At 40.9% G+C, this 23,824-nt stretch overlaps 3 protein-coding genes across 3 annotated transcripts in view; 1 reads left to right on the forward strand and 2 right to left on the reverse strand.

Annotated features, from left to right (window-relative positions):
• The window catches only part of abca2 (ATP-binding cassette, sub-family A (ABC1), member 2), an 82,091-nt gene extending 79,149 nt beyond the window's left edge, over positions 1 to 2,942 (forward strand). The window contains exons 47-49 of the mRNA XM_069683797.1: positions 46 to 183; positions 266 to 475; positions 1,747 to 2,942. Coding sequence (XP_069539898.1) covers positions 46 to 183; positions 266 to 475; positions 1,747 to 1,782 — 384 coding nt within the window. The 3' untranslated portion in view covers positions 1,783 to 2,942. The remainder of the gene's footprint in view (positions 1 to 45; positions 184 to 265; positions 476 to 1,746) is intronic.
• A 1,566-nt stretch (positions 2,943 to 4,508) lies between these two features.
• On the reverse strand, positions 4,509 to 9,883 carry paxx (PAXX non-homologous end joining factor). Its single transcript, XM_069683796.1, has 7 exons — positions 9,748 to 9,883; positions 9,396 to 9,456; positions 9,243 to 9,292; positions 8,948 to 9,132; positions 8,796 to 8,846; positions 6,435 to 6,525; positions 4,509 to 6,349 (listed from the first exon to the last, which is right to left on the reverse strand). Exons 1-7 carry the CDS (start codon positions 9,846 to 9,848, stop codon positions 6,301 to 6,303), a joined length of 588 nt encoding a protein of 195 aa, XP_069539897.1. The 5' UTR covers positions 9,849 to 9,883; the 3' UTR covers positions 4,509 to 6,300.
• A 1,185-nt stretch (positions 9,884 to 11,068) lies between these two features.
• On the reverse strand, positions 11,069 to 21,945 carry LOC138610917 (phosphatidylinositol 4-phosphate 5-kinase-like protein 1). Its single transcript, XM_069683795.1, has 10 exons — positions 21,827 to 21,945; positions 18,966 to 19,154; positions 18,836 to 18,886; positions 17,966 to 18,120; positions 17,198 to 17,322; positions 16,261 to 16,295; positions 16,113 to 16,168; positions 14,252 to 14,364; positions 13,992 to 14,154; positions 11,069 to 12,601 (listed from the first exon to the last, which is right to left on the reverse strand). The coding sequence occupies exons 2-10, from the start codon at positions 19,152 to 19,154 to the stop codon at positions 12,151 to 12,153; spliced, it is 1,338 nt and encodes a 445-aa protein (XP_069539896.1). The 5' UTR covers positions 21,827 to 21,945; the 3' UTR covers positions 11,069 to 12,150.
• Between the last annotated feature and the right edge of the window lie 1,879 nt (positions 21,946 to 23,824).

A 23,824-nucleotide genomic window follows, 5' to 3' on the forward strand; every position in this document is an offset into this window, starting at 1 on the left:
TTTGAGTTGTTTCAGACTTTAACCCCTCTTTAATCATACCTGCAGGAGCGTCACCACACTAAGGTCCAGTACCAGCTGAAGTCTGAGCGGATCTCTCTGGCTCAGGTGTTCAGTAAGATGGAGCAGGTGGTGGAGGTCCTGGGCATCGAGGATTACTCCGTCAGTCAGACCACTCTGGACAATGTGAGTCAACAGATATAACTCTAACTCAAACACATCGAGGAAAATATATTTATTTAATAAATCACTGTATTTTTCTGTCCAGGTGTTTGTTAACTTTGCGAAGAAGCAGAGTGACAACCTGGAGCAGCAGGAGGTGTCGCCCCCCGGTGGTGGGCAGTCACCCCTGCAGCGTATCCTCAACCTGCTGAAGTCTCGGCCGGCCAACACGGAGCTCAGCGCTCTGATCAGCGAGGCGCCGGAGGAGCTGGAGAGCGATGATGACGAAGGACTCATCAGCTTTGAGGAGGAAAGAGTGAGTTTGTTATTTCTATTTATTTATTTATTTATCTTATTATTTATTTATTATAACAATTTTAACTAACCATTAGCTACAGATGTAGTACACAGGTACAGGTTCTCAGAGATAGATTCAGCAGCCTCTTTGTATTAAAACAAAAGGATATTGGCGGAAACAGCATCACACGCTGTCCGTTTCAGAGTAACAGTCGACCCCAGTCTTCCAGTGTGTCACAGGTTTGAGTCAGGTGTGATTTTGTCCATTAAAAGGTCAACAGTAGGGTGGTTTCCCTCAGGCTAGGATACTGTGACAGTCATGAGGGAGATATAACTCACCAAGGAGCTGGAATCATCTCAGGTTCCCCGAAATGAGAAATAACCTCAGTGAACTGATTCGAGTTCAAAATGGCAGTAACTGAAGCGAGGCTCCTGAGCTGAGGATGTATTTCAAACACTAATGACATTTGGTTAATTGTAAAAGCTTAAGTTACTTAAGAATAAAGGAAATATAGTTTGCTTGCTCCTAAAAGTGTGCAGTTCTGGGGTGACAAGGGGATACAAAAAGTTCTGGAAATTGCTCCAGTAGATTTAAAACAAACTCTACTGACAAAACTGAGCTGCTGGTCGACTGTGAGTTAGATTGGATCTGAAATGACACAGTAACACAAACCAAACTTACCCTTCAAAAAAGTCACATAATACCATAAACAAAATAAACATTCAAAGCAGCAGTAGACCAGCAGCTCCTGTGTTCTGAGAGGCAAAATCCCTGTTTTTATCAATGGAGTCTGGTGTGTTTGCAGAGAGCGATGTAACGTCTGTTTGTGGTTAAAAAATCATCTTCCTCTGTAACAAAAAGGTCTATCTCTGTAGGGATCCTTTCTGTGATGATGTCAGACACAGAGAATAACAATCTGAGCCTGTCAGTGGAAACAATTTCAGATTACATTGCAACCACTACAATTCATTTCATGGCTGCTAGAGATAGGAATCTACAGGAGCAATTCTAAAAATGTTTGTACCTATCTGTTATTAAGACCTCAAAATATGTAGAAAAAAAATAAGACCCTGGTTTAGAAATACTAGATTTACATTCATACATGTCGACCTACAAATCCTTTATCATGTTTTGTCCTCAAGCCGAAATTTATAAAGCACTAAATCACAACAAGAGTTATCTTCTGACTATAGAGCAGGTAAAGACCGTCTGTGGTGTCACTGTCACTAAAAAGCCTCTTGTCACAGAAAAACTTTGAATAACTGTGTGTGTGTGTGTGTGTGTCTCAGGTGCAGCTCTCCTTCAACACAGACACTCTCTGCTGAAGCAAGCCACTTTAAACAGCAGAGACGCAAGAAGAGTGACAGACCCTGCTGTCTGAGCTCTGAGGCACAGAGCTGCAGATTTGACCCTGAAGAGGCACCGTGAACAGAGGACCAGCAGTTCAGTATTTCAGCCTCAAATTCTTCACCCCAGGAGGGACTGAGGTGGTTAAAGTGGGATCACACAGACTGAGGCGATGACCTGCAGAGTCCCAGAGACACAGCGGCAGAGTGTTTGAAGACTTTGTCCAGGAATGTTTCCATATTTATGTTTTTAGAGAATGTATCTCACCGGATGGCGGATGGAGACTGTCGGTGTGACGCCACAGGTTACTCTGATTTGTACGCCTGCCAAAGGGCCTTACGTAACCTGAGTGGACCCTTGTTCCTGTTCTGAACTCGACCTGCCTTGAGAGCATGCTGTGATGAAGTAGTAATGTAATACAGTCTATTTTTCTGTGGCAAGAAGAGCGATTTATTTTGGATATTGAAGCAGCTGCAGACTGATGTGTGAGATTAATTTTGCACTAACGGAGGATTGAGTGAAATGCACCATGGGAAGGTGTGCGAGCTGTTGGCCTTTTCTTTTTTAATTGATGTCAGAGACAGAAAGAAAATGTACACGGCATGGTTATTGTCCTGATGGTGCCTCCCCTCTATAACACTGTACATTTGGTCTCTTTCTACTGAATGCTTTTGTGCTTTTAACATTTCATGATGTTGTGGACTCTGCCAAGAAGATCCTCTCTGAACCGGACACAGTGTATGATAAGAATAACTCTTCTAACAGTCTGAAACTGGACTCTGCTCTTATTCCCTGACAATAACTGCACTACCATCACTGTGATTCTAAAGGGAACTCTCAGAATATCTGAATAATGTTATTTAACTCCACTACATGTTTTATGATTTGCAGATCATTTTAGTAGAACTTGGAAAAAAATGTTTAAAATATCCACGGATGTTTCTCTGCCTGTACGTTTGGTTTTATCTGCTCTCTCTCATGAGTTTTGTGATGATTCAGTTGTAACGTGTCCTGTCCAAATAATTACTGTCTCATTTCTTCTTTCACAGCTATCTGCAGTCATATTTTTGGTGATTATTATGGAAGTGGTGAGCTGTTTTCCTACTTGAAGGGGTTACCATTAAACAAGACAAAATGACCCATAGTGTCGTCTTCTTCTTCTTCTTCTTCTTCTTCTTCTCGGAATATGAAAGATCAGGAGGGTTGGTTTATCAATAGGGTTATATTATAATATGGAGTTCTTTAATAAATGGCATTTTGATCAGATATTTTAGGTTCTTAGTGAGAGGACTTTGATTTCGATTTAAAATAATCTCAATAAGACATTAAACTCAAAGGTTGGAACACTCAAAAGTAACAATCAGAAATCAGTCAATAATGAAAGAAACAAAAATAAATGTGTTCTTGTACAGAAGCCCTAAGCAAACATGCATCCATGCATGTTATTAACTCAGTTTCCCGTGACAAAAACTCATTTCAGTTGTTTTCTTGAGGTCTCGAATTTCTACAGATAACAAAGTGATAATGGGATAATTTCCTGTTGATCTAGAAAACAGAACAACAGGCTGGTCACAGTGATATTACAGAGCAGGACATGCTGCCATTACCCACACTGATGAGGTAAGTTAAGCCTGTTTCTATGTTTGTTAAGCAGAATGTGCCGTGTCTTTATAACACAGATTGACTACGACAGTCGTTGTGTTTTCAAACGCTGTATTAACACAGTATAAGGCTGTCCCATAACTTCTTCTACTCTCGGTTAATTCCCCGGACTCCCCCGAGCCTTAGTGCCGCCTAGTGGCACACTATTGTAACTGCAACGGCATTACACCACAGACTGAATGCGAAAGTAGCCTAAAAATAGCCGATACATTCACCAACTACTGCTCTTAATTAAAACCACCATAATTATAAAATGCAATGAATTACTTGTCATTTGCCTTAAAAAAAAAAGAGCAGCGGAAGTTAATGTTACTCAGGAAGTTTACCACCAGCCATTTCTGATCATCAACTACAATAATGTATTGATCAAACTTCTGACAACAAAATTAAAAAAGTCTTTATAAGCCCAAACAGAAACAATGACTATCATATCTTCTTATCATCTTCTTATTGGCTCTTATTTATGTTTTTAAAATGTTATTTCACCTTATTCTTACTTTTCCATCTTTCATTGTTTTTATTGATCCTTTATCTCCTTTATTGCTTTTATTGCTTTAGCTCTTTTATTGTTTTTATTGCCTTTTACTGGTTTCTATCTCTCCTATTGCTTTTACAGCTTTTATTTCTTTTTGCATTATTTCCTTACTTTATCTCTTTTAGGTATTTTATTTTATTTCATTTTATTTACTCTTTCTACTTCTTCCTGCTTCGTCCCCTTGGTCTTGGTTGTGTGGGTTCTCCTGCTGCCTATTGGGTATTGGGTTTTGTGCTTTGCTTGTTTTGTGAATTGTTGGTTTTGTGTGAGTTGCTGGTCTTGTGCTTTGTAAACTCTTGTTTTTAAAGGTGCTATATAAATAACGTTATTATTATTATTATTATTATTATTATAAAAATAATAATATAATATAATACAATATAAAAATAATTATAAAGATTATAATGTCACAATGTAAAAATAATAACAGAAGGAACTGAATGGCAGTATTTAGTATTTTAATTAATATTTTAATTAGTTAATGCAGGATAATAAAAATCAGGCAAAATGCATAAGCTACATAAGAACATGGTACCAGGATTAATCAAGCCTGGCTGTTAGCCTGGTCTGGAGCGGGCTAGATGCACAGAATAAATCTCCATGGTAATTTATGTGCCACCGCTTTCGTGAAATCGAGTCAAGACTAAATTCAGCCAGGATAGCTGGAAAATCCCGGCTTTATCCACTATCTCGGTTTTGTGAAATAGCCCTCTGAGGATACGTTATGATCATCTGACGTTACGGTGGTGCAGTTGTTATCTCGAGATAACGAGATAAATAAGTTGAGATCTCGAGAAAACTACTGAAATGATTCATTAGCACGAGAAAAGGGAGTAAATAAAAAGTATGGATTCATGTCCACTTTGGGCTTCTGTATTATTGAGATCAACAATGATGACTTTACTCATGTCACCAGCATCCACTGGAGTGACTGTGTGTGTGTGTGTGTGTGTGTAGTTATTATCGGATAGTAAATGGAATCAAAGCTGTGACTTTGATGAAATGAAAGTTTGGATATATATAAAACAACATTAAGTTTAAAGTATTCAATAAAAGTTTGAATGTATGAATGAAACGTGGGGAATATTAAAAGTGTCATGTTACTGGCACCATCTGGTAGATGCAGAAATCTTTATTAATGAAGATATAATCAGCATCCTAGGGAATGCATGTAGGGGCCGAATAATTGCTAACATTCAATACATGTTCAATACAGTGATTAAGAAGTATAATTTCATCATGGAAGACTTACTGCAGTGAACCTCACAGGGCAGGCAGCGCAGACTCATCATTCATATGTTCTACAATCATTTGAAGTGAAATTAAAGCTGTGGCAAGTCCAACTGGAAAAATGAAACACTGTCCATCTCCCCACTCTGCAAGAACAAAAGCCTGCTCTGACATCTGAATATGCAGGTGAATGTGCAGAACTCCCTCAGGTGAGAGGTTTCAGGACATGAAAGATAAGCAGAAGGAACTGAACATATCTATGCTGTTTAATGAGGAACCGGCTGATGTGCCTGACGACCTACAACACGCCATCATTGAGCTTCAAAGCAACAAGCTCAAAGCTAGGTACAACAATCTTCCTCTGCTCGACTTCTACATACACGTCCCGAGGATTTCTCCAGTCTGAGGAGACAGCCTACTGCAGAGAGCAGTTCTTTTCAGAGCCGACTCTTGCAAAGATAATCAATCCATTTCCCACAGCCCAAAGTGACGTCTTTAAATTGCTTCTTTTGTCAAAACAAAAACATTAAAACAAAAAAAATCTTAATTTACAGAAAGGCAAAATACAGCCAATGTAATGAAAATGTTTGCTTCATGAAAATCATAAAATATCAGGTGATTAATGTTTCTTTAAGTTGAATATTCAATAAATTGTTGCAGCTCTGGAAGTATTTGCATGTATGTATGAATATGTGAATAAGTGTCACATATACATACAGTACAGAGATCTCATTTATATATTTGTGAAACACACTCTTGTATCTGTGCAGCTTCTTTAATTCATTTCAGGATTAATTTCAAATTAACCTTCATATCATGAAAGTTTCGTCACTCAGGAAGGTGAATTTAAAATAACTCATTCATCCCAATTACTTTAAAATATTAAAAAATCATTGTTCAAGGTTTGATTGCGACTGATTTCATGCAATAAAATTATTCATATTATCGTACAAGTTGTTTAAAAAGATGCTAAATGTCATTTGTTTGTTTTTAAAAGATCATTCCTTGTTGTTCATGCAGCAGCGACGTGAGGACGCGGAGCAGAGAAGTGTGCGTGTTGTCTGAAGGTTCAGCCTTCTCCTGCATCATCGAAGGCCACGCCGGTCGCTCGCAGCTTCCTGAAACAACACATGAGCAGTGATCAGTTTACATTCACACAGGTCAGAATAATCATCTGTTAACGTTAATAGAGAAATGTTTTACTTTTTAGTTCCTGGGTTGATAAGTGAAGCTCCAGGAAGTCGTTTCTTCAGCGTCACTGATGGAGCTCCGTTCTGCTGCCGCGGCTCAAACTCTGAGGAGAAAGACCATCTGTTAGCAAGAGAGCAGAGCTGTAAACACCATCATCAGACACAAGCTGCTGCAGATACCTGAATATCTGTTACCCGTTTGATCAGTTTTATTTTGGCTTTGTACACAAGTGGGGAAAAACCATCAGCCTCAAGTGAATACCATTTAAACATTTACATACATGAATCTGATTTTTAACCCAGGATTTGTTTATATATGTGGTGATTTTTCGTGGAAATAATCACAAGCGGCGCCCAGTTAGTGACATGTTTTCCATCAGCCAGCAGTGGTTGCTCTGCCTGAGAGGGTAGGCGAAGCTAAGCGGCTGCTTTTCCGGTCTCTGCAAGTGTTGCGAGTAAACAGTAATCTACTTTGGCTGAACAAACAAAGAAAAGATGGATGACTACAGATACAACTTCAACAAGAAATGAAAATCCAAAGAAAAAGAAACAAATTCGACGCTCAGATGAAAACAAACAGTCTAAAAAGGAAAGCGACCGTCAGCCAGGAAAATCAAGAGTTACAACCGTAACAAAGGGAGCCATCCGTAGACGTCTGGTTAAATACGGAAGAGTGCTCCAGAAGTGACCGAATATTGCCAGTGGGTGGCGCTCAAGAGCACATAACTGAAATATTTGAGATTGTTTCTTTAATGTTCCGCTGCTTTAATGTAGAATGAGAATTTCTGTTACCTTTAAATCATTAATAAGTTCTATGAATGTTTATTACAAGATTATTTCACAGGGTAAATCCCTCATGGCCCTGTCCATTTCCACCATGTCTTGTTATTCTGTCTTGAGTTAAGAAGTCCTGTTAACTGTGACTGTCTGACACCCTGTCCACACATTTAACCATGTTTATTAAAAAAAAGATTTTTAAACAAAGTTTTAAAAAAATTCTGTCCCAACAATCTCCATCTAACAAAATCTATCCGTCCACACGAGAATGCAAAAACCCTTACATGCATGACCGGCCAGTAGAGAACTAATAATATACATCACCTCACTTGGTGCAGTCATCCGCTCCCATGGTTTCTCATACCGTTGCTATGCGGATACCCAGCTCTTCCAGTCATTCCCACCAGACGACACTACAGCCTCGGCACGTTCTCGTCATGCCTTGCTGATATTTCTAAATGGATGAAAGAACGCCACCTTCAGCTCAACCTATCCGAGACTGAGCTCCTTGTCATCCCAGCCAGTCCCTCTTTGTAACCACGGATCAATATCCAGCTTGGACTAACTGAACTCACACGCACTAAGTCTGCCCGGTCCCTGGGTGTCACAATTGATGACCAGCTAACCTTCAAGCTTCATGTGGCCTTGATTTCTCGGTCACGTTGTTTTGCCCTGTACAACATCAGGAAGATCAGACCCTGCCTATCAGAGCATGCAACACAACTGCTGGTACAGGCTCTCGTGATATCACACATTGATTACTGCAACTCCTGCTGGCAGGCCTTCCTGCATGCACATTCAAACCTCTGCAGATGATCCAGAACGCAGCAGCGCGAACGGTCTTCAATCAACCCAAAATGGCACATATCCCTCCACTGCTCATGTCCCTCCACTGCTCATATCCCTCCACTGCTCATATCCCTCCACTGGCTCCCAGCTGCCACTGTTACTGTAACTCGCTGACAAAACAGCAACAAAAACAGCTCCTGCCTACCTGAACGCCCTCATCCAGGTCTACACTCTGTCCCGCCCACTACGCTCTGCCAATGAAAGGCGCCTGGTACTTCCATCACAACAGGGCCCTAAGTCTCTAACTAGACTCTTCTCTTCAGTAGTCCCCCGGTGGTGGAACGAGCTTAATTTATTTTATGGCAATAGTAACTTAAAGCACAAACAATAGTTGCTTTTTTGGATTTATTTGACAACTTGTAATGATATCTAGCATTGGTAAATAACTAACGTATATAAAATCAATAAAACCCGTAATCAGCCTCTTTTTCCAGCTCACCTGCAGCAATGACAATGTGCAAATGTTTGTGATGATGCCATCATTATCTGAACGTCTTCATCCCCACATCCGGCTGTGTTCTCTAACATTCCTGATCAGCTTCCAAGCTAAGGAAAGGCTAAAAGTCATATAAATCTCAACATTAAAAAATACTAGTGTAAGTGTGATTGAGTCCTAAATTGAATGGAAACTGTTAAAGTCATGAGGGATAAAAATTGGAATTTAAAGGTGACCCAGATCTTAAACTAGTGATGACCCTGTATCCCCCCAGGAAAAACACCACTGGTTTTATAGCTTTACAGAAAGTACCTGCATGCCTCCTCTGGTGAGTCTTCACTGGACTGACGGACGGGGACGCACCTGGAGGTAAAATGAAAACACAGTCAGCCGAATGACACTGAGTTTAACTCTGCAGTGTTAGTGTGCGCTTGGATCCCAAACAACCCTAAAGTCAGATGTACATTTACTGTCGGGCTGCGTCAGGCTGTCAGCCATCCTGAACAGCAGCTCCTTTAACTCCGCTCTGGCCTGTGAGTCCTTCAGTCTATTCAGGGTCAAACAGAGGTCAGCTGAACTTGAGCCAACATGGAGATCTGCTCTGGAGTCATGGACCACAACAGACACATCCCCACTACCACAGGCCGACCTGAGGGAAGGACAGAATTACGGTTTCATCCTGAACAGATTTACTTTTCCAGGCAGGTAATTCAAGAAGCAAGCTGAAGATTAATCACATTACATAAAGTGTAAACTCACCTGAGTTTTAGGATGTAATCATCTGTAGATTTCAAGGAATACTTCTGTCTCTAAAAAAAACAGGAAAAATTACAAGCAAGAAAAAAGTCAGAACTTTAACTGATGCACAATGAGATGATGAGAGACCACATGGGGTCTGCAGGTCAAACTTACAAACTGGCCCAGTGTATCCTCAGTGAACTCTGAGCTCCAAACTTCAGCTGCATCCGTCAAACTGAAGGAGAGAAAACCAGACGTATTAGTCACAAACTGGCTGTGTTCTTACAAGGACTAGAAACGTTGACTTAAACCAACACTAAATTCATCACGTCTTAAAATAATAATTTAACTTTTTAGTACACAATTGTTATTAACTCCGATCGCACCGCTACTACTCACTGATTATTTCCGGAATAATTATAAACTGTCGGATTTTTAACATAGTCATACTTGAGGTTTTATTCTATCACAAGGAGGCCCTGTTGAGATCACGTTTATGTTCATTTTAACACAAACATCCACTCACCAAATATCACAGACTCCGTTTTTCCTCCTCGTGTAGCATATAAATTTGCTTTGGCTCTTTTTATCCACCAAAGTGCAGTACGACGTCTGGTTCACATCCATGTTTTCTCCTTCAGTCCACTGTTTACTAACGAGGAAGAACTAAACTGCCGGCATTTCTTCTTCTGCGGTTTATAATGTGCACCTTCTTCCTCTTCTTCTTCGTGGGGTCTTATCGGTGGTTGGCGAACCGGCTTATAGACGCATCACCGCCACCCACTGGACTGGGGTGTTGGGGCAAACTACTCCCTGATTGTCCGCCTTATTTATGGTACTGTATGAAAGGCAATATAAACAAGTTATTAAAGGCTATGTAAATTGCTGTGCTAATTATGTGTTTCTTTCTTTCTTTTCTTGTTCTCTGTTGTGCTGAAATTTATTCTTCTTATTATATTATTATATATATAAATAATAATTATTATTCCTTTAAATATTAATTGTACCATCTTATTTTTATCTTATTTTTCATTTAAATCACCTCTTAAAACTCATTTTTACAGACTTGCTTTTATTTGATGTCACATTTTAAAAATGCTCTTAATCTACTCATCTGTTCTTAAAGTCCCCTTCTGATGTCGTATTTTTAACATCCCAATTGCTTTTATTAATTTACTTGTTTATTTATCTTTTATTCTTCTTCAACTGTTCCTTTATCTATATATATTTTCTCTGATGTGATGTCGTCTTCTAATAATCTTTGTGTCATCTTTTATTGCTTCTATTCTTTTATTTACCTTTTTGTATTGCTAAATTGATCTAAGTGACTTTCCTAGTCTACTTGTCTTATTGTTTTTATTCATCGTCTTATTTAAATTTGCATTCATTTGCATTTATTCTTGCTGACCTTATGCGTTGTCATTCTTGCCTTTTGTTGAATTTTTCTTCATTACTGTCTTTGGCCTGGCTGTCGACTAATTCTTCTGTTATCTTCCTGTACCTGTTTTACTTTGTCTGTCAAAGCACTTTGTAAATATGTTTTTAATATAAATACAGTTATTATTATTATGATTATTATTTTATAATCCTTCTTTTCATGTGTACTTTTAACCCTTTGTGTTTGTTATCTAAATTAAATATCAGTTCAATTGAAAGGCTTTGTGGCATTATGTCTACTTTATTGTTTTTACTCTTTATTTTAAACCACATTCACTCTAAGTTTGTGCTATAAAATATGCTGCATAATAAAATTTGACTTGACTTCATACATTCAACAAACAGTTTTGAATTACATTATTAACAAGATAAGCTTGCAAGAAATTTAAAGTTGTATTTTTTATGTATATTTCACAATGCAAAAAATACATGCATATCACTAAGAAAGAGACAAACAAACAAAATACTTGAAAAGGTCACATGAGCAGGTGGAACATAAACTCATTACTCACTTATTGAAATTAAAATTTTGAGTGAAGGTTTAACAAACTATCAAAGTACAAAATACACAAATATTTGAGAAATATACAAAAACATTATTATTATTGTCTTTCTATTACGTTACCCCAGCCACTACATTACCCAGACTCCCTTAAGTTCTGCACTTTTACTCCAGAGGAGACGCAGGATGTGTTTCAAACTATCTTCTAGCAGAGTCTGCTCCGTGGCAAAAACAAATATAGTAGAATGCTTTGTCGATGTAATGAAATATAACACACAAACATAGACAGTAGTAAAGTAAAGAAGTCTATCTGTGCAAATACACCATGTGCAGAATGAAGCATTTTGACTTCTTTAACACTGCACATGGTTGTTGCACATTAAATAACTGCATTTGAACAAATAAACAGAATCATCTACCTCACTGTGCAGGATGTTTTTAAAATTCTGTAGTAATTTAGTTTAAATTTGATTTTTTTTTTTTTAATTAAATATAGGTTTAATTAAATGTCGCCTGTTATTGATACATTTATTTTTCTTACATATATCTTACATATATTCTTACATATAAAATGCATGCATAACTTGCTGCTGTCATACAGTAGTTTTCCACTGTCATAAACAAAAAAGTACATCTCCTGATTGAGAATAATTTACCGTAACATGGTTGCAGTATACAGTACTGAAGCAAACTGAAAACTGTGGATTTACTCTCCTGTTCTTAGAAGTTTGACAGAAACAAAGAAGTTTTATATGTTAATGTTAATTCAGTAAAAAATAAACTACATTGTTAAACATAAAATGTACGTCAGCCATCAACATATGTCGGTATTTTTATACATTCAGAGTTAAAGTTAAAGTTCTCTTCAGATATGTGAGCATCTCCTGTAAAGACCTGACATGACAGCAGATTTTCTCCAGAGTAAGAAGCGACACAGCCCCCTCTGGTGGACACCGGGGGTCGTACATCAGGTGCCCTGTCTGCTTTGTTTCACTGAGTGTGGGCCTGTATCCACTGGCAGAACCTGTGTGAGTATTTGTCAGGGCTGACCGTGGAAAAGGCCCTGCCCGGGAAGCGGAGGCTTTTCCACAGATTCTCCAGCCTCTTCTTCCAGCCGTAGACAGTAAAAATGTCTATGATGCCCACAAAGTAGCGACAATCCGGCCCGTCCATCACATGAACAGCATTTTTGCAGTTTGGCAGCAGCCTGCGATGATGCTCCTGGAAGTCCTCCAGTTCAGAGTCACTCCTGTTTCTCCTCACAGTGCTGTTTATCTCCTGGAGGGGGATCTCTTCACCTGAGCCCTCACCTGCTGCTGCTGCGTCTTGCCACCTGGTCTCAGAATCTGTAGCGTCTGGTGCCACCTCACTTCGTGTCTCTTCCAGTAATGGAACTGTGGAGGGTTCAGCATCCGTCGGACTCTCATCAAAGTCAAAAGACCTTCAGGAAAGAAAACAAACCACCAGGATACAAATTGAGGTTCCTATACAAAAAACAAATCTAGGGTCATATTTTTCAGTTCCGTAGTGACCTGCCATTTACATGAGTGATGACCTTTGACCTTTAATGCTTGTTGTGCGACTGACTGGTTGGTTCATCTTGTTGTCAATTACATATCCAGAATAATGTTAAAGATATCATCTCGAAGATTTCCATGTAAATAAATGTCTGTTAAGTCTCTATCTATCGCTGAATGAGGTAACACGATGGTGATTGAGCCTATGGCCCACTGATGAAAGCCTTTGCATTTGCAGTATATAGTATTACTATGGACTGGCTGTCTGTGGCGACATTCATGGTAAAAATAACAAGCAGCGGCCAGTTAGTGACGCGTTTTCCATCAGCCAGCAGTGGTTGGTCTGCCAGAGAGGGTAGGCGGAGCTAAGCGGCTGCTTTTCCGCTCTCTGCATGTGTTGCGAGTAAACAGTAATCTACTTTGGCTGAACAAACAAAGAAAAGATGGATGACTACAGATACAACTTCAAAAATAAGTGAAAATCCAAAGAAAAAGACACAAATTCGACGCTCAGATGAAGCAAATAGTCTAAAAAGGAAAGCGACCGTCAGCCAGGAAAATCAAGAGTTACAACCGTGACAAAGGGAGCCAGATGTGACCATATGGAGATGTAGGAAGAGTGCACTGCAATTGCCTAAGATTGCCAGATGATTTTGCTGAAGAGTGAAATCTGTTATCTGTGAGATTGTGTCTTTAACATACTTTAGTCAAACATTTTCTTGTCTAGAATCTAAGCGTCATATCCATCCATCCATCTATTATCTGCACTGCTTATCCTGTTCAGGGTCGCAGGGGGCTGGAGCCTATCCCATCTGTCATTGGGCGAGAGGCAGGGTTACACCTGGACATGTCTCCAGTCAATCACAGGGCTGACACACAGAGACAGACAACCTTTCACGCTCACATTCATAACTACAGGCAATTTAGAGTCACCAGTGACCCTAACGAGCATGTGTTTGGAATGTGGGAGGAAGCCGGAGTACCGGAGGGAACCCAGTACCCCCTGGCTCTTAGCACTAATGTAGTTATCGTGATCTGGGAGGAAGCCATGCAGCCATGCGGCCTCAGACCTGCAGCAAATAGCCATCAAGTGCATATTTAAAATCCTTCACAGATCCTATTTTTTAAAATGAGTCGGCTTCAAACTTTAAAAAGCCAGTGAGATGCAAAAAACATTTAGAGCTGTGAGTCTGCCACCATTATAATTTAACTACACACTCATTTTAAGAAAGCTGGAGTGATAACTGAAGTGCTTCTTGTAGCCTTCACAGTGACTGGTTTTACATTTGTTCAAAGAATGAATATGCAACTTACTTTGTGGTGCGAACAACAAGGTTTGCCAGAGAGTGTTTCCCCTCCAGCTCGTCTCTGTGCAGAGGCTGATGGGCCAGCAGCAGACTGTAGTCCAGCACATTCAGCTCCTGAAGGAAGGCAGCGTCCACTTTCACCTGATTGGCAAACCAGGATTTCTCCCGATCTGCAGAAACCACAGTTTTTTGTTCAGTGTGACTCAATTTTGCATCATTCATATGACTACAGAAATAAGAGAAAGTAAGAGGAGTGAGGACACGTACCTAGAACAATGGTTTGCCCTTTGAAGTTATTGTCCTTCAGCACTTTGATTATCTGTTTCCCTCCTGTGTCAGGGTTTGTCCATCGACCCACCTCACAGCCTTTAATGTCGTATCTGTGCAACAAGAACACAAGACTGTGTAAAAATCAGACTTAAAGCTGTAGTAGGTAACATTATTAAAACTAACTTTTTGTCATATTTGCAAATAATACACTCCCCAAACACAACAACCAATCAGAGCTGAGCTGTCTCTCAGGCTGCTGTCAATCACATGCTGGCAGCACCACTCCTCCGCGCATGCTCACACTGTCAAGCTCATTTCTTTAGTGTGCACAGCGTCAGCCGGTTTGTGTCCACAAAGGCTTAAAAACAACCACCAGGAATGATAAAAACGCCCATCTCTCCATTGCTAAATACGGCTTACACTACAGAACCGTTAAGCCGAAGGAGAAAAAAGAGGAAAAGCGAGCTAAAAAGAAGGAGTTGGACTGAGACTGAAACAAAACGAGAGTAAACATTGGAGCGACATTTCTGGGGTGGAGAGAGCTACAGGACCTGAAAGGATTAGAAAGCGATGCTGAGTTAAACAGTTCTGCTCGACAGGTAATTACCCCAGCTTCATGTCTGCTCTATTTGTTTCACATTGCTCAGATGTCTGCAGTTACTGTGATGTTACTTTGGTGTTGCAGTCGGGCTAACATTAGCTTGTTCCTGCTGCTGCTGCTGTTTAGCATTGTTTCATGGCGGTGTGGCTAAAAATATCTTTGTGTCCAGGCAGTGTGACCGTCTCAGACTTCCTCCTGATAGTTCTGTGTGCCTGTGCTCTCACGGCTAAATGTTCACAACATCAGTGTGTTACTGCTAAGTAAGCTGTTTTTTCCACAGTCTCTGTTAGCACACTAAGTGCTGGTGGTTTTGCTAACTAAAATTAGCTGTAGATTACTGTTCACAGTAAAAACCCTGATTTCCGCTGGTTTGATGTGTATCTTGCTTCGATAGTGTTGATGGTGTAATACAACAACTGCGGTTGTTGTCATTTCACATTTTTACAGGTATGTCAGGCATTATCTGGCTTCTTCAGTTGCCATGGTTACTAGCCTGGGCACGCATGACAGCCTCCTCTGCGGGGAGGGCTTTGGAGGCAGGACTGATCACTGCGGAGAGGGCGGGGGGGAGGGACCTGGAGGTTGTGATCTTTCAAATTTTGAAGCAAAGTCCGCTCTCCTCTCCATCTTACCGACTGCAGCTTTAACCTCAGTGTCTCAAAAGTGAAGCCTGCATTCTTTCTAATGTCCAGCAGGGGACGACTCCACTGCAAAAGGAAGCCTGATTGTATATAATCACCAATGTGTAAAAATGGTCTCTAGATTTATTCCCTCAGTAAACATTTTCCTAATGAGTTTATGGTCTCAATCTCTAGTTTCAAGTCTTCTTCAACACAACATGATGTTCATTTAGTCAGTGATGCTCCCATTTAAAGTCACAGAGATCATAAAGCGGGGGAGGGTTAAGGGCGGGGCTACCTTTGATTGAAGCATTGAAGAGCCGATACCCCACAGTTTGTTTATGGTTCAGTTGTACTTGAAAATGCTCTGAGGAGTCGACTGCTCATTTGTTTTTCAAAATTAACATCCTGATTAATATCAAAGTTACCATACAGTTTTGTTGCACCATGCTAAGCATGCTAGCACTAGCTGATATCTTTGTGTTTGCGCCTTCCCCATGTTTTAACTTGTGGTCAAAAAGCAGTCAAGGCTTCAAAATGACGGTCAATAAACCAGTTGGTGATGTCATGATTGCTCGATCCACTTCTTATCTACAGTCTATAATAAAATGAAAAGGGGCGTACACTGATACTGTACCTGATATTGATCCTCTCATCAGGGTAAAACACACTCTGCATCACAATGAAGTATTTCTGGAGAGCACATGAATGACACTACTGTTAGCACTGGTACTGCAGGGTTATAGTTATATAATGACCTGCTGGTTATTATGTTTTTAGAATACCTTTATTTGATTTGGAATAACAATCCTGTGGACACCTGGAGAGTGGAAAAATTATGCATGTTATTAAATCATGTAATATTTCTTAGTCTTCTGAAATGTGTCTTTCAACAACAGGATCAAACATTTTGACATAAAATGTACAAATTCAGGCAAAAAAATGCTGTAATATGTTGAGGTAGTCGAGAAGCTCCTCAGTGGTAAGGCGCTTGGTTTGCAGCCTATTGTAATGCAGTTGGGATGAGAGTCAGCACCTCCAAGTCTGAGGCCATGGTTCTCCGCCAGAAAACGGTGGATTACTACCTCTGGGTGGAGAGTGAGTCTCTGCCTCAAGTGAAGGAGTTCAAGTATCTCGGGGTCTTGTTCACGAGTGAAGGTAATATGGATCGTGAGATTGACAGGCGGATCGGTGCAGCATAAGCAGTAATGTGGCCGTTGTATCGGACTGTCGTGATGAAGAGGGAGCTTAGAGATAGGGTAAGGAGCTCGGAAATCCGGGGGGAGCTCGGAGTAGAGACGCTACTCCTTCACACCCAAAGGAGCTCGTTGAGGTGGTTCGGGCATCTGGTTCAGATGCCTCCTGAGCGCCTCCCTTTGTAGGTTTTCTGGGCACGTCCAACTGGGAGGAGACCCTGGGGCAGACCCAGAGCTCGCTGGAGGGGTTATATATCCCGTCTGGCCTGGAAACTCCTCGGAACCCCCCAGGAGGAATTGGAAAACGTTGCTGGGGAGAGGGCCGCCTGGGTCACCTTGCTGAGCCTGCTGCCACCGCGACCCGACCCCAGATATGTGGAAGATACTGGATGGATGGATGCTGTAATACACTGCTAGGGGGCACTACAGCCAAAGTTAGTGAAGAGCTGAGAAATGATGCACTATGCCGACGTTTTCTGGACAGTTTTTTGATGTCACTGACAATTTAAACTGGAGCTGTTCTTACCTAGAAACCTCACCATGAGTGAATGAGGGTATTTTTCCAGGTGGTCCATGTACGCCTGCAGGTTAGACAGCAGAAATCTGACCTCTCGTCTGCTCTGCGTCTTCAGAAAGTATCTCTTGTCATTCCTAAAACCAAGAACAACCTCATCACCACACGAGAACAGCAATGTCGGATAAATATTTAAAACCCCACAATCTGTTCGGAGGTTTTTTTATTAAAAATGTCCAAATCTCATTTTCAACACCAGCATGCTGACAACGGTTTGGTCAAGATTTAAGAGACTGGAGCCAATCCCAGCTGTCACTGGGCGAGAAGCGTCTGTCTGTCCAGGTGTACAACCTTTCACACTCACATTAACACCTTCAGGACATTTAGAGTCACCAATGAACCTAATGAGCCTGTCTGGAAGCCGGAGGGAATCTGGCTTCTATTTATCTATTATCTAATATCTTTTTATTCCCAGGTGTGTCCTCCACAGCTGCCTGTCCTGCACTGCAGCCTGCGGGGAACTGCTGGAAGGCTTTGTCAGTGCATTTAGGACAAATAATGTATGAACCTTGAAGTGGTGGTGTTTAACTCTGTGAGCAGTCCAAACCTCTAAACTGGCGCTGACAGTTGGATGTTAATTTAAAGATGCAGAATCATCCTGTACGTGAAACATGCGCGAGTATGTTTGTGGAGGACATTTTAGATGTTAGTTTAGGTAGACGTTAGTGTTCAGATCAAATTATAAATACAGGTCGGAGTGCAATAAAGGACTTTGCTCACGTGACGAAGAAGTTGGCCTTGCTCTTGGAGTTGCTGACAAACTGGAGGTAGCAGTCTTCTGAGCAGAGAGAGTTCATATACTCCTCCTCTGAGATGTCCAGTGAATGCCTCAGTTTAGCAAACACTGGTGCTGCAAACGTCTGCATCTCAAAGCCCTGGAAGCCAATGATTACATAGAGGGTTTAGACATTGCATGGTGTTTACTTTAACTGGCTTGACAGGAACTCTGAATGTGTTTTCAGACCAAGAGCCAGGTACATTTTTTTGGCTGCACTAATTCATACAAAGTCAATGCAAAACATGAATACAGTAGATACATTTGCAAGGCGACGCTAATAACGCAAATAAGCAAATTTTCATCTGAAAACCAAACACCACTGCGTCCAGGTTTATTACATCATCTGGTTTATCTCCCCTCCACCTCCATGAACTGCATCTGGATGAACTCTCCTGCTGCTTCCAGCTCCTTGAGGCTGACCAGTGCCCAGTGTGATGAGCTGTTAGCTCGGATCAGTACCAGGATTTCTCTTTTTAAAAAGTCTGAAGTCATGCTTTGTCAGGTCTGTCTGCAAGACTACAAGAAAACTGCTTTGAAATGTTTGTCATTTAGATAGAGTTTGGATCAGCCATTTCCGATGCTATCTCAGAACATAAGTAATAATTTTGACACCCTAAAGATGCAAATTTGCATCCTGATTTATTGTGCGGCACAAATTATTCTCTCAGTTTTGGTCTGAACACACCTTTAGAAGCAACTAAAAGTAGGAATTGGCAACGACTATGGGAAACATGGTCATAATAGGAATAATTTAGGTCTAGAAACAAGTCAAAGCTTCAAAATAAAAGTGTCTCTAAAATAAAACCACTCGCCTCATGGGTGTGAGTCTCCTCAGCCTTGAAATGTTCAGCTGTGAGTGTCGTCTGTACAGAAAGTAAAGTGTTTATTAGTGAATTTATTTCTTTAATGTTTATAGTGGCCTGTAATCAGAGGATTCTTCACCTGTACAGGTGTGTCCACGGTGGTCTGAATGGAGGCCTGGATGCCTTCTTTCATCTTAGCTGTCAGGTGGAAGAACTCGTGCTCAGGGTTGATCTCAAACACCCCCAGCATCCTCCAGCGCCGTCTCAGGTGCCACCAGCGTCTCCGTCTGGTTTCTGTGGAGGGGCCGGCAGATTTCCTCTTTGCCATCTGTGACACAAGAATCAGTTTCACAAGTTAGAGAACGACATTCAGCTCTAAAATTCACTAGGCCACTCTTAAACTATATGATCGTGTGCCACGAGTTTCAAAGTACGGCCTTGGCTGCAGTTCTGCTACGCTTCAGGTCAAGTCAAGTCAAGTCATGTAAAACTTTGTCTAGCACATTTCATACACCGGGCAACACAAAGTGCTTCACATGAAGTGAAAGGCAAACACAACATTATCACAGAACTTATATTCCAAAGTCAAATATCAATATCACAACACTCACACACACACACACACTGAAAGTTTTAGCCATAAACTGATTAAAAGTATAGTTTTTAATCTGCTTTTAAAAGTCTTCTGTGTTGGGGCCCCTCTCAGGTCCTCAGGCAGGACCTTCCACTGTCTTGGGGCATAAATACTGAGAGCAGCCTCCCCTGCTTTGGAGTTTGAACGTGGGATGGTCAAAAGGCCGCTGCCTGTGGACCTAACAGCTCTAGCTGGATTGTAGCTGATTAGCATGTCTGTTATATACTGAGGAGCAAAGCCATTTAAAGCTTTGTACACAAGTAGGAGAATTTTAAAATCAATTCTGGTTTTGACGGGGAGCCAGTGGAGGGATCAGAGAACAGGTGTGATTTGTTCAAACTTTTTAGTTCTGGTGAGAATTCCTGCAGCTGCATTTTGATTGTAGACGCTGGATAACTGATTCTGGGAGGCAGGTGAATAGACCATTGCAGTAGTCTAGTGTACTTGTTATGAGTGCATGTATTCATTTCTCAGCGTCTGATTTTGAGAAGTTTTTTAGATAGTAAAAGGCTGATCTTGTGATTTGATTGATATGGCTTTTAAAGTTTAGTTCGCTGTCCATGATTACACCCAGATTTTTAGCTTCATTCCTGCTAGCTAAAGACAGAGAGCTGAGATGAGCTGCAATTTTGTTTCTCTTGGTCCTTGCACCAAAAAGGAGAATTTCTGTTTTGTCTTTGTTCAGTTGTAAAAAGTTCTCTGACATCCATGGGTTCATATCATTGAGACACAGAGTAAGGGAAGGTATGGGGTCTAAGTCATCTGAAGATAATGAGATGTAAAGTTGTGAATCATCTGCCTAATTATGGTAATTTATTTATTATAGGTCCTGATGTGAATGTACAGAGAACTAAGTGGATCTGACGCAGTAACAGCCAGAACATGAATGTATACTTCATGTTTACTCTTCCTGCTATTTATTTTTATTTATCTATAAGCTGAGCAAACACAGAACTCCTGTTCCGTCCCACATGAATCTTAGGTTTTACCTGTAAGATTTATGTTGGTGCTGAAAATTAAAACATTTCCAGGTGGCTATTTTCTTTGTGTTTCCAGTCTGTTGCTATTTTTTAAATCATACTATTTCACCTAATGAAGCATTTGAGTTGTGTTCAGACCAAAAGCAATGAGAAGACCACTGGATCATCTGTGTTAATTTGCATTTTACACAAAGCTCCTAAAGTCGGTAAACACTGATTTTTAACATGAAATAGGTTCAGTCAGATCAGGAAGGCCTCCTTGGATCTGCACATGAAACCACCCTCAGATCAGGCATTGTGCTGTTCTCTGAAACTTCCAAGCAGATGGTCTTACTGAAGCTCACAGTGCCTTGGGAGGAGGGGATGTAGGAGGCCAGCAAGAGAAAGAGGTGAAATACACTGAACTGGTGAAATGCCACAGAAGGAGGTGCATGCCCATCGAAGTAGGAGGGAGGGGCTTTGCAGGAAGATTACTGTGCAAAGTCTATAGTCTCCTGGGCATCTCTGGGGCATGCAAAAGACAAGCCATCAGCAGAGCCTCAGAGGCTGCAGAAAAGGCTTTAAGGTGGCCGTGGCTCACAAGGGACAAGCTGTGGTCCTTTGCTTCTGTAGGACACAGGTCGGGAACTGATCGCTCCAGGTCAGGTCGCCTGGGTGAGGTCCTCTGAAGTTGAAAGACCAGAAACCCCCTATGACCCCAGGTACTATCACTGATGATGTGTCCAAGTGCATCTCTAGATATAAATACCCAGTCAGATTATTTCTACAAGTTTTTATGAACGGGTCTTTCTTAAGAGAAGTGGAGACCTCTGTGGACACTAAGCTAATGAAAAGACCTGGACAAAGATGAACACGAAGGGTCTGAAGGGTCATGTTGACACTGAGTTTGGAAAGTTTACAGCCTGTTTCTCCTCACATTGATGGCAGCTAAAAGAAGGACGCACCTCTTTGGACATTTGTCCTTTTTTGAGCATCAAGACAGTAAAACATTGAAAAACATTTGAAATCCTGTGGATGTGAACATACGTGTGCATGCACAATGAAATTAGGTACACAAAACTGAAAGCCATCTTGTTCAGCAGAACTACACTCTTTATAGCTACACAGTTATATCAACCTCAGATAACTGCATATGGATTAGGATAAGACAATCATTTGAAAATTGATTATCATCATATATTGGGGGCATACGTCATGAACCAAGAAGATATTTTAGCTTAAAGACATGTTAAACATCACTACTTCAGATAACATCGGTTGTATCTTAGACACACCACAATATACTGAGAGGAGGTTGATAAACTCACTGATTAGTGTTGTTTCTACATGCTCAGTAAATCACATAACAAGCACAAATGCGTGTCTATATTCTCAGGGAGCTCTTACCTTTGCTTCTTGCTCTGTCTACACCGTCACACAGAAAATGGTTCACAGAAATCTCTTCTCATACGCTGTGTCTAAATAAACCCCGTCTTCGTGTAAGGTTCCCTCCTATTCTAAATCTTTACCGCATTCCAGACAGGTTGTGCAAGCTCTGCAGGGTGTGTCAAAGGAAGAAGAAAAGGTGTGTGTAGGCGTTTCTTCAGTGTACACACGGCGGAAACCCTGAAGAGAGAAACATCTCATATTACATATAATGACAAACAGGTTCTGTAGTACTGTAACAAGTGTCTCTGTGTGATATCTCCCTGTTGTACCCACAGACTGTGTGAAACGCTGGGCTGTTCACCACAGGTTCGCAAGTAAAGTGCATTTTCCAAACTGATCCCACAGAAATGAGTGGAATGACAACAATCTCTGAACACTTTTAAGTGCAAGTTGCATGACTGCATCACAGATACAGTGACAATGCAAAAAGTTCACGTGTGTCTCAGACCTGTGCCAAGCAGCAACACCAGGCTAAGATATGAAGCCAACACAGAAGTGAGAAACTGCAGTTCCTCTGGGGCGGCTGTGGCTCAGTGGTAGTCGGCTCTCAATCGGAAGGTCGGAGGTTCAACCCCCAGTTCCCTCAGGCTACATGTCAAAGTGTCCTTGGGCAAGACACTGAACCCCAAATTGATCCCGGTGGCATAGCCAACTGGTATGAATGTGATAAGCTGGGCACTTTATGTAGCAGCTTATGCCATCAGTGTGTGAATGGGTGAATGTTACATGTAGTGTAAAAGCTTTTAGTAGTCGCAAAGACTAGAAAAGTATAGTCCATTTACCATTACTCTTGTGTCCACTTGAGGCTGTCTCCTGCAGTGAGTCAGTCCCCATAGAGCCCCATGTTAAAATGAGTCATTGGAGATTTTTTCATACATAATTGAACCAATAATCTGTCTTGCTGAACATTTCGGATGGACGCAGGACTCAAGAAGAATCACTGGTGTCACAACACAGATTCATCCTCATTTCTGAGTCTTAGTTTGAACAAAATCATCTTTCACTAATGATTTTTTAAATTTATGTGATATGTGTGTTAGTAAGGAACATTTGTGACACACATTAATAACAATTAATTAATAAATAACATTTTCCTTCCTTTTGATTCAGTTGATGCTTTTTTTATGCACGGGCTCTGACTCATCCTCACTCTTTGGTTCTTTACATCATCACTTGTTTTAACAGCAGATCAGTGCAAGTTTTCCAGACTCTGAGTTTTCTATCATGAAAACTTTAAATTTCTGTGTCACACAAATCCTGCAGACTGATGTTCAGGGTTCATGTTCAACAGCTGAATCTGAATCTGTAATAAAACTAAACTTCACTTTCTCTCTTTTCTTCACTGTTATATATTTCTCTGTCAGCGTTTATGTCAGAGAGATTGTAAACTGTGGTGCTGCCTCATCATTACTTCAGCAGCCAAACCCTGTTCATCACATGAATGAGTCTACCTGATAGAACTCATCATTGTTCTTGTGATCACAGAGTTAGAGGGACACAAGGTTGGTGGAAGAACACTCTTTAAGAACCTCTGCACCAAGAAGGACACAGGGCCAGATGGGACATCTGCCTTTCTCCTCAAAACCTGTGCAGACGAGCTAATGTGATGAGATTTGAATGGGGGTGGAATAATGGATATGACGAAATTTACAAGGATTTAAATTCTATTGTGTAGGTTCGTTGAAATAATCGGGTGGGAGAGCAGCACTGAGAGATCAAGGAGAAAGAATGTGCTGGTGCAACCACAGGGATTTTTACTACAAGGCCGAATAGATTACACGGCACCAGTTAAACCCACTAAAATAAAGGTTAAAAAGTCTTAAAACGTCTTTGAGAAAAGTGGGTTAAAAAGGGTAAAAGTCACTTAAAACAAGGAGCATACGACCAATTTGCGATCCTGCTAGTTGAGCCGCTCGCCTTCCTTGCTGCCTCCTTGTCTTCTACTCAACTCCGAGG

This window comes from Semicossyphus pulcher, unplaced genomic scaffold, assembly GCF_022749685.1.
Source record: "Semicossyphus pulcher isolate SPU_LCO1_2020_fin unplaced genomic scaffold, fSemPul1.0.p SCAF_6, whole genome shotgun sequence".
Classification (NCBI taxonomy): domain Eukaryota; kingdom Metazoa; phylum Chordata; class Actinopteri; order Labriformes; family Labridae; genus Semicossyphus; species Semicossyphus pulcher.